Source organism: Oncorhynchus nerka, linkage group LG14 (assembly GCF_034236695.1).
Source record: "Oncorhynchus nerka isolate Pitt River linkage group LG14, Oner_Uvic_2.0, whole genome shotgun sequence".
Taxonomy (NCBI): Eukaryota; Metazoa; Chordata; class Actinopteri; order Salmoniformes; family Salmonidae; genus Oncorhynchus; species Oncorhynchus nerka.
In genome coordinates this window covers 83,273,877-83,283,907 of record NC_088409.1, presented here as the reverse complement: position 1 = coordinate 83,283,907, position 10,031 = coordinate 83,273,877, and the positions used below count along the sequence as shown (strand labels likewise).

General features: G+C 44.2%; 2 protein-coding genes across 2 annotated transcripts; both read left to right on the top strand.

The window, feature by feature from the left end:
- The first annotated feature begins 643 nt into the window (after positions 1–643).
- Positions 644–3,241, top strand: LOC115142212 (transcription factor HES-1-like). The gene is made up of 4 exons (XM_029681670.2): positions 644–912; positions 1,053–1,148; positions 1,252–1,330; positions 2,158–3,241. Exons 1-4 carry the CDS (start codon positions 850–852, stop codon positions 2,553–2,555), a joined length of 636 nt encoding a protein of 211 aa, XP_029537530.2. The 5' UTR covers positions 644–849; the 3' UTR covers positions 2,556–3,241.
- A 4,886-nt stretch (positions 3,242–8,127) lies between these two features.
- Positions 8,128–9,818, top strand: LOC115142213 (transcription cofactor HES-6-like). The gene is made up of 4 exons (XM_029681671.2): positions 8,128–8,454; positions 8,572–8,658; positions 8,765–8,840; positions 8,987–9,818. The coding sequence occupies exons 1-4, from the start codon at positions 8,371–8,373 to the stop codon at positions 9,436–9,438; spliced, it is 699 nt and encodes a 232-aa protein (XP_029537531.2). The 5' UTR covers positions 8,128–8,370; the 3' UTR covers positions 9,439–9,818.
- Positions 9,819–10,031: the final 213 nt, after the last annotated feature.

Here is a 10,031-nt window from a genome sequence, read left to right as displayed (position 1 = left end):
CCTACTAAATTGTTGAACGAGGGCAGAGTTGAAAACAGTTTGATATAATCGTCATTAACTTTGAATGTAATTGCTATAGGCTTTTCAGTCATGAACATATACAATATCCCTTGCCATTACGCGAACATCATTTAGGGTACATCTCAGGAAAAGCATATAGGCTACATTCAATAAAAAATATTGACACTTTTCGTTATAGGTTTTTGGCTTAATTTTTCAGAGCAATTAGTTTAGGCTTACTCTTGACTCAGGATTTAGTCACTAAAGTTTCTCATCATCAACACTTCCCTGACCACTTGCCAGTATCGACAACGATACAGACTGATAACAATGACCACAGGGCGTTGTGGGTATTTTTTCTATGTGAGACTTAAGCGGATAGGTTTCGCCTTTTCTCGGGTAAGCCTAACGCTGTCCCATTTCATTGGCATGAATAGTCAAGGGGTCCCTGGTGTAACCACGGAATTTACTCACTCTTGTTCGGCACTGCGAATGAAAATCCTGAGGGGACCCGCACGCTTTGCGTCACGAGAAAGAGAGAGAGTCAGAGAGAGCGAGGGGGGGATAGGGGGGGGGTGGACATCTGTCTCATGTATTTTTTTTCCAGGGCGGGTAGCTCGGCTATTGAAAAGAGGCAGTGACCTGTCATCCCTGACTGATGGGAGCGGGCGCTGGGAGCGACCCCGTGTGTGGGAAAATACCTCGGCCAAAGAGCTCGAGCATTCAAATGCTAATTCTGCCCTATAAATAAGAGCGGTGCGTGGTGCGGAGGGCCTTACAGACCCTAGACTCAGCCGGGAGAGGAGAGCTATACTCTAACTACACAACTATACGGAGCGTAAAGGATAGATGACAGCTAGCACCATGGCTCACAACGTGGGGAAACAATCGAGTGCCAAGGAGGAGAGAAAGGTATTGCCTTTGTTCCCGCGGATATATATATATAAACCTAATCAACAGGTGTATTATATCGGATATGCTCACACTTAATGATTGTCTGGTCCACTTTGTGACTGTCTGGTCGCCATTAACCCATCGCTTTCCATCTCTAGCTGCGGAAGCCGATAATTGAGAGGAAAAGACGCGAGAGGATTAATAACTGCTTGGATCAACTGAAAGAAACCGTGGTCGGGGCGTTCAGTCTTGATGTGGGTAGGCCTATATACACTATTTTAATTGTTATAAATGCTCAATTATATGGAGTGTGAAAGACTCTATTCGTTGACCCTAACTTTCCATTTCCCCAAACAGCAATCGAAAGTTGAAAAGGCGGACATTCTAGAGATGACAGTGAAACACCTGCAGAATGTTCAGACTCATAGATTCAGTGGTAAGTGTCCGATCAAGTGGCTTGACTGAAGAAGCAAGTGCCAGGAGAGTTTTCAAAGTTGTGCCTGCATATAATAGTCTATGTAAGCAGCTGGAGCCGTGTCAGCACGTTGGAATGTTAGACACATTTAATGGAGACTGGTGGGAATATTTTCATCAGTGATTGAATAACCATCAATAAGAACAATAAGAATAATCATGTGAGTATTAGTACTCATTTAGCTTTATTATTTAATTTAGTTTTGATCCATATTCTTTCTTGGTTTAAACTTAAAACAATTGATTAGTCAAGTGTTCTTAATATTGGTCCAGGGCACTCAAAGGGGTGCACATGTTTTGTGTTTGTCGCAGCACTACACACCTGATTCCACTAACCAGCTCATCATCAAACCTTTGATTAGTGGAATCATGTGTGTAGTGCTGCGACAAACACACAACATGTGCACCCCTTTGAGTGCCCAGGGACAGGATTAAACACTGCAATGCATTATGCGAGTGGCGCAGCGGTCTAAGGCACTGCATCTCAGTGCAAGAGGCCTCACTACAGTCCCTGGTTCGAATCAAGGCTGTATCACATCTGGCCGTGATTGGGAGTCCCATAAGGTGGCGCACATTTGGCCCACCGTTGTCCAGGTTTGGCCAGGGTAGGCTGTCATTGTAAATAAGAGTTTGTTCTTAACTGACTTAACAAGTTAAATAATTAAAAACATCGATATAATAATTACTCATTTATTTTGGGCAATAGGCCAGTCTGGATGCAATTACATCCTGCCACCAACAGATGACGCTATGACCCATGTTTGACCCAGTGTCTCCTCCCATCCACAGCAGACCCCAACTTAGACCTAGATGCACAGCAGAAGTACAGCACAGGCTACATCCAGTGCATGCAGGAGGTCCACAACATGCTGCTCAGCTGCGAGTGGATGGATAAAGCTCTTGGCTCCCGCCTGCTCAACCACCTGCTCAAATCCCTGCCCCGCTCCAGTGAAGAGCGCCTCTCTCAGGCCAACCCCAACCTCAGGCCTGACACCCACCCACCCAGCCAGGGGCCTGGAGCCCCCACTACACCCCTCAGAGGGGACCCCAGGTCTGGTAGGCAGGGACAGAGGGAGGGGCCCCTGTCCCACATGGTGGGGCCCCAGGACAGCCCCCTGCTCCTGCTTGGGAGCCCCCAGCACCTCAGCCCCCACCTGGGCATGCTGGAGATGTGGAGGCCCTGGTAAACTGTACTGGCGTGCTGGATCTTTACGTTAGACCCTCCTCTGTTATGTATCTTATAGATATGCTACTCAGAAGACATTGTGTTCGATTGTGGGGCGGTTGTGTTCCTGATCTAGGTGTGCTATATATACAGACCTTTCAGTACTTCCTCTCCAAAGTCTATTTTCCGTAGCCTGCATTGTAGAAGGCGCTTATTCATATTTTTCTTATATTTATTGTATTAACGTCTTTATTTATTAAATAAGAAAAACATTTAGCTTCTTAGCTCTAGTCTAGCTTTTGTTCTGCTCCCTTCTTTGTCTATATTATTAACCAATATTAATACAAATGTCTATGCAATTTCTGCAGTTATCTATTTTCTTTATGTGAACACACACACACACACTTTCTCCCTCTTATATATAGAGGGCTGTTTTGATCCTATCAACATCATGAGATTAATCCACGTTAAAAAATATATGAATGATGCTGAGGCCTACAGCTACTACATATTATAGTACATTTATAAATGGTTAAAAATTATTAGGCTTATAACATTCATTGTATTTCATTTATTAGACTCTTGCTTGCAGTGTGAATGAATATAAGCAACTGGATTTAGTAATATTAAATTCATTATCTGGTCCAGTTGGACAGGCCATAAATGTACAGCTAACTGTCAAAATAAAAGAAACCCTTGAGTAAACGAGTGTTTGGTTAATCACTGGTAATATTTGTGTAGGGCCTACTGGTAGTAGTAGAAGGTAACACGTTCATAATTATTTTAAACTACAGTATTTTTTATTTTTTTATTTCACCTTTATTTAACCAGGTAAGCAAGTTGAGAACAAGTTCTCATTTACAATTGCGACCTGGCCAAGATAAAGCAAAGCAGTTCGACACATACAACGACACAGAGTTACACATGGAGTAAAACAAACATACAGTCAATAATACAGTAAAAAAAAACAAGTCTATATACAATGTGAGCAAATTAGGTGAGAAGGGAGGTAAAGGCAAAAAAGGCCATGGTGGCAAAGTAAATACAATATAGCAAGTAAAACACTGGAATGGTAGTTTTGCAATGGAAGAATGTGCAAAGTAGAAATAAAAATAATGGGGTGCAAAGGAGCAAAATAAATAAATAAATTAAATACAGTTGGGAAAGAGGTAGTTGTTTGGGCTAAATTATAGGTGGGCTATGTACAGGTGCAGTAATCTGTAAGATGCTCTGACAGTTGGTGCTTAAAGCTAGTGAGGGAGATAAGTGTTTCCAATTTAAGAGATTTTTGTAGTTCGTTCCAGTCATTGGCAGCAGAGAACTGGAAGGAGAGGCGGCCAAAGAAAGAATTGGTTTTGGGGGTGACTAGAGAGATATACCTGCTGGAACGTGTGCTACAGGTGGGAGATGCTATGGTGACCAGCGAGCTGAGATAAGGGGGGACTTTACCTAGCAGGGTCTTGTAGATGACATGGAGCCAGTGGGTTTGGCGACGAGTATGAAGCGAGGGCCAGCCAACGAGAGCGTACAGGTCGCAATGGTGGGTAGTATATGGGGATTTGGTGACAAAACGGATTGCACTGTGATAGACTGCATCCAATTTGTTGAGTAGGGTATTGGAGGCTATTTTGTAAATGACATCGCCAAAGTCGAGGATTGGTAGGATGGTCAATTTTACAAGGGTATGTTTGGCAGCATGAGTGAAGGATGCTTTGTTGCGAAATAGGAAGCCAATTCTAGATTTAACTTTGGATTGGAGATGTTTGATATGGGTCTGGAAGGAGAGTTTACAGTCTAACCAGACACCTAAGTATTTGTAGTTGTCCACGTATTCTAAGTCAGAGCCGTCCAGAGTAGTGATGTTGGACAGGCGGGTAGGTGCAGGTAGCGATCGGTTGAAGAGCATGCATTTAGTTTTACTTGTATTTAAGAGCAATTGGAGGCCACGGAAGGAGAGTTGTATGGCATTGAAGCTTGCCTGGAGGGTTGTTAACACAGTGTCCAAAGAAGGGCCGGAAGTATACAGAATGGTGTCGTCTGCGTAGAGGTGGATCAGAGACTCACCAGCAGCAAGAGCGACCTCATTGATGTATACAGAGAAGAGAGTCGGTCCAAGAATTGAACCCTGTGGCACCCCCATAGAGACTGCCAGAGGTCCGGACAGCAGACCCTCCGATTTGACACACTGAACTCTATCAGAGAAGTAGTTGGTGAACCAGGCGAGGCAATCATTTGAGAAACCAAGGCTGTCGAGTCTGCCGATGAGGATGCGGTGGTTGACAGAGTCGAAAGCCTTGGCCAGATCAATGAATACGGCTGCACAGTAATGTTTCTTATCGATGGCGGTTAAGATATCGTTTAGGACCTTGAGCGTGGCTGAGGTGCACCCATGACCAGCTCTGAAACCAGATTGCATAGCAGAGAAGGTATGGTGAGATTCGAAATGGTCGGTAATCTGTTTGTTGACTTGGCTTTCAAGACCTTAGAAAGGCATGGTAGGATAGATATAGGTCTGTAACAGTTTGGGTCAAGAGTGTCCCCCCTTTGAAGAGGGGATGACCGCAGCTGCTTTCCAATCTTTGGGAATCTCAGATGACACGAAAGAGAGGTTGAACAGGCTAGTAATAGGGGTGGCAACAATTTCGGCAGATAATTTTAGAAAGAAAGGGTCCAGATTGTCTAGCCCGGCTGATTTGTAGGGGTCCAGATTTTTCAGCTCTTTCAGAACTTCAGCTGAATGGATTTGGGAGAAGGAGAAATGGGGAAGGCTTGGGCGAGTTGCTGTTGGGGGTGCAGTGCTGTTGACCGGGGTAGGAGTTGCCAGGTGGAAAGCATGGCCAGCCGTAGAAAAATGCTTATTGAAATTCTCAATTATGGTGGATTTATCAGTGGTGACAGTGTTTCCTATCTTCAGTGCAGTGGGCAGCTGGGAGGAGGTGTTCTTATTCTCCATGGACTTTACAGTGTCCCAGAACTTTTTTGAGTTAGTGTTGCAGGAAGCAAATTTCTGCTTGAAAAAGCTAGCCTTGGCTTTTCTAACTGCCTGTGTATAACGGTTTCTAGCTTCCCTGAACAGCTGCATATCACGGGGGCTGTTCGATGCTAATGCAGAACGCCATAGGATGTTTTTGTGTTGGTTAAGGGCAGTCAGGTCTGGGGAGAACCAAGGGCTATATCTGTTCCTGGTTCTAATTTTCTTGAATGGGGCATGTTTATTTAAGATTGTTAGGAAGGCATTTAAAAAAAATATCCAGGCATCCTCTACTGACGGGATGAGATCAATATCCTTCCAGGACACCCCGGCCAGGTCGATTAGAAAGGCCTGCTCGCTGAAGTGTTTCAGGGAGCGTTTTACAGTGATGAGTGGAGGTCGTTTGACCGCTGACCCATTACGGATGCAGGCAATGAGGCAGTGATCGCTGAGATCTTGGTTGAAGACAGCAGAGGTGTATTGGCAAACCATTATTTGTTTACAATAGTGAATCATTTTTTTCTCCGACAAATGAATGTTATTCATAGGCCTACTGGGTGCATTTTAAAGAAATTATTGAATTCGAACATTTAAAACATTTCTGTAGTACATGGTCCCTCTATAATAATTGGCCACAGAGCTAATGAAGCCACCGTGTGGCGGCAGAGAGGGGAGAAAAGAGAAGAGATGGAGAAGTGCGCCCGATCTCTCTGCGGTTTCTCGAATAAAAGCGGGCCGAGACAGCTGCTCTCTCCCCAGTCCAGACCATTAAGAGGAGAGCTGGAGCGGAACGTGGGGGTGGCGAGGTGCCAAACCCCTCCACTTCAAAAGCCCTGGACACGGCCTTCATTTAGGTTGTGTATTTGTTACTGGTGCCTAATTGCTGCAGCAAAAACCTTGTGTGTAAAACTCACGCGTAATGGTATCATGTTGTTTATCTGGTGACAGGACACATTTTCGTGCTTGTTTAGATAGACACAAATGCGCTAATGCATGTCATTTGCATGTCAATACGCTGTACATATGTACACATGCAACGACGCCAAATGGTTAAACACCTAAAGAAAAACACAGACAGTGAAATGGGGATAATGGATAAGAGTCCATTTCTAGACATAACATAGGCTGCGTTTACACAGGCAGCCCCATTCTGATATTTTTTTTACACTAATTGGTCTTTTGACCAACCAAATCAGCTCTTTTGCCAATAATTGTGCAAAAGATCAGAATGGGGCTGCCTGTGTGAACACAACCATAATAACCCAATTGTTATTGAACAAAAACCTGAAGCTATTTTGGAGGTATAACTGTAAGCGATGAGCAAATACAAACATGCATGACTTTTAAAGAGTATAATTTAAAACTAAGTCGGGTCTATTTAGCAGGTTTTGGGAACCTATTTGTTCTGTGCGTTTTAAGGGGAATGTGGCATCTGAGAGTGCAGTTGAATCCAAATCACCAAAGGGAGAGAACAAATGAGGCGCAGGCTAACACCTGTCGCTTTCTTTGGGGAAGGACCCTTAATTCCCAGGCTGATTCAGTTTAGGCCCAGGGGCCTCTGCCAGCAGCTGCCAACTGAGGCATCGCGTTACATCCGAGAGCCCGCGCTGGGGAAATCTTCAGAGCCCTGAACAGGGACATACAAAAAATGGGACTGGGTAGGGCAACAAAATATTAGAAGAGAAAAAATGACTCAGTCTTGAGATAATCAGCAGTCAGGATTTGAAATAAACAAATATATTACAAAATACTCCACATCCAAAGAAATGTCTCTCTAAAATGTTTTTTTCCTACCCATGGTATCTGCATAATATCTATCTGTGTTCTGCCATAAATAGTTATATTGGCCTACCTGGTGAAATACATTGGACACATTGGAGCTTTGATAACCCAACGAATAATGAATGGTGTCACGTTCTGACCTTAGTTCTTTTGTTGTGTCTTTGTTTTAGAATGGTCAAGGCGTGAGTTGGGTGGGTTGTCTATGTTAGTTTTTCTATGATTTGCTATTTCTGTGTTTGGCCTGGTATGGTTCTCAATCAGAGGCAGCTGTCAATCGTTGTCCCTGATTGAGAACCATATTTAGGGAGCCTGTTTTCTATTGTGTTTCGTGGGTGATTGTTTTCTGTTGTGTGTCTGCACCAGCCAGAAATGTTTTCGGTCGTTTCTCTTCGTTATTTCCGTGTTCATTTGAATAAATATGGACATATACCACGCTGCACCTTGGTCCTTACCTTCTTCCACCAACAAAGGCTGTTACAAATGGATATATAATTTGTGATAGCAGCCTCTGTCCCATCCTATTCATTTTCACAGAATATAGCCTATACTGTACAGTTATGGAGGACACAAACAGATGGTACAAAAGACGTGTTAATAACATGCAATGTACTTTTATTAAGTTACTTTTGTATTTTTTCCCCAAAATTGTCATTATTAAACTTTAGCCGAAATGAATAGCCTTCGGTTGAACAACAACAAAATACACTGACGCCGAATACGCAACCCAATATATGAATTATTGTGACCACTACTGATCCTCACCGCGCAGCAAGGGCTGGCCGAAGACAAAGGAACGGGCTCTGATTGGCTCTCACTGGGTGTACACTGTTGTCCGCTGGCTAGTGCAGACAAACCACACATTCATATGCAAATTAGTCCTTATAAATAGCTACACCAGCTCTTTAGCGCCAGCAGTACGTTTATCGACGATTGTACAATAATCACAGGGCGTCTCGCCTGTCGTGTTTAGATTTTCTCTGACCGGGTCCGTTTGCCAGCTGCTCTCTTTCACGGATCGGGAAAATAGCAGTGGAATACAAACTGGGATCTCAGACTGACTGCACTGCTCGGGCTCAAAACCAACATGGCCCCCTCGGCTCTGCACATCAAGAACGGATTTGGCATGGATGAGGATGACTACTACGGGATTAATAAAGGGGATAGAAAGGTACCGGTCATCTGTGGTTGTAGCGTCGCTGATCCCATTCTATAGAGTAGCCCACCCTAGTAATGTAGTTATTACATTGTTACAACGTACTAACTGGCCTATGTGTCATTGTTACAGGCAAGAAAACCTTTGGTGGAGAAGAAGAGGCGTGCTCGTATCAATGAGAGTTTGCAGGAGCTCCGGACCTTGCTCGCTGACACCGACGTGAGTTTGTCGCCCCTCCCCTGCTGTAGACTCACCTGGCGCACCTGTCATACAATAGAAGCGAATGTAATCTAATATGTTTAACTTTGTCTCCCCTCGGTTTCAGTCAAAGGTGGAGAACGCAGAGGTACTGGAGATGACGGTGAAAAAAGTGGAGCATATTCTCAAGGATCGTCCCCAAGGTAATCTGTGAGCAATGGCATACACCATCGACCCTTCCATCCACTCATTAAATTGCATTTAGGCATAGATCAGGTGCTGCTTATCATAACGCCCAAAGTGGGAGTGCAATTGAATCAAAGTAGGCCTAATTTCCTTTCTTCCTCAGAGACTGACATCATGAACCGGGAGGCCAGCGAGCGGTTTGCAGCAGGCTACATCCAGTGCATGCATGAGGTCCATATGTTTGTGTCCAACTGTCCCGGGATAGACGCGACGGTGGCGGCCGAGCTACTGAACCACCTGCTGGAGTGTATGCCCTTTAACGAGGATCACTCACAGGACATGGTTATGGATATAATTTCGGACACTTCCAGCAACAACGGCAGCACTTGGCAAGCCGGCGAGGCAGTGTGCGCGGCACTAGCCTCACCTGGATGCAGGAGTATATCCAGCGGCTCTTCCTCGGCCCTCTCCCCCGTCGCCTCCACCACCTCCAGTGAGGACCTGTGCGAGACAGACAGCGAGCACAACCAGGGCGCTACCGACGTTCTGGGGAACCAACAGGCCCAGAACATGCCCACTATCAGCTACTACAAGTCCATGTGGAGGCCCTGGTAGTGGCCCGTTCTGGTCAACTGTCCGCCTTTGGGATTTAATAGAAACGTTTGGAGTCTACCTGGCCCCAGGTTGTGACATCGTCTGTTACATACCTGGAAATTCACTTCCTTCTTTTGCGCAATTGGGAACTGCTCATGTTTGTTTTTGTAAATATCTTAATATGTAAAGAGGATTTGCATAAGAAAAAACTATTGTGATGCCTTGAATAGGCTATAAAAAATGTTTCCAGTTAATTAAGATTCGTACAGAAAAAAGGCCCTTGTTTACTCGCCCTGTAACATTTAAAAGAAACACTTCCCCAACCACTTGACGCTGTAACAATGTGTAGAATGTTTTGTCCTTAAAATGTCAATGTGATTAATAAAATCATTTAATCAAAATGAGTCTTCATGTGTAAAATTAGATTGTTTACACCATCTTAAAGAATGATTAAAAAGTAAACCAATTAAAAGGCATTGAAACAAAACGATAGGCCTATGAAAGGCCAGCGCCATGCTCCCATAATCAAAATCCATTTCTTGAGGCATTTAATCATTCAGTATTTTTAAAGCACCTGGAAACAGAGTCCACAAATCATGTAGAAGTCAATATTG

Excerpts from the sequence above, each read along its gene's own strand:
- LOC115142213 (XM_029681671.2), top strand. The coding sequence starts at position 8,371 with ATGGCCCCCTCGGCTCTGCACATCAAGAACGGATTTGGCATGGATGAG. Across the intron at positions 8,455-8,571 it reads TTAATAAAGGGGATAGAAAG|GCAAGAAAACCTTTGGTGGA; the intron begins GTACCGGTCATC and ends TCATTGTTACAG. Across the intron at positions 8,841-8,986 it reads TCTCAAGGATCGTCCCCAAG|AGACTGACATCATGAACCGG; the intron begins GTAATCTGTGAG and ends TTTCTTCCTCAG.
- LOC115142212 (XM_029681670.2), top strand. The coding sequence starts at position 850 with ATGACAGCTAGCACCATGGCTCACAACGTGGGGAAACAATCGAGTGCC. Across the intron at positions 913-1,052 it reads GTGCCAAGGAGGAGAGAAAG|CTGCGGAAGCCGATAATTGA; the intron begins GTATTGCCTTTG and ends TTCCATCTCTAG. Across the intron at positions 1,331-2,157 it reads TCAGACTCATAGATTCAGTG|CAGACCCCAACTTAGACCTA; the intron begins GTAAGTGTCCGA and ends TCCCATCCACAG.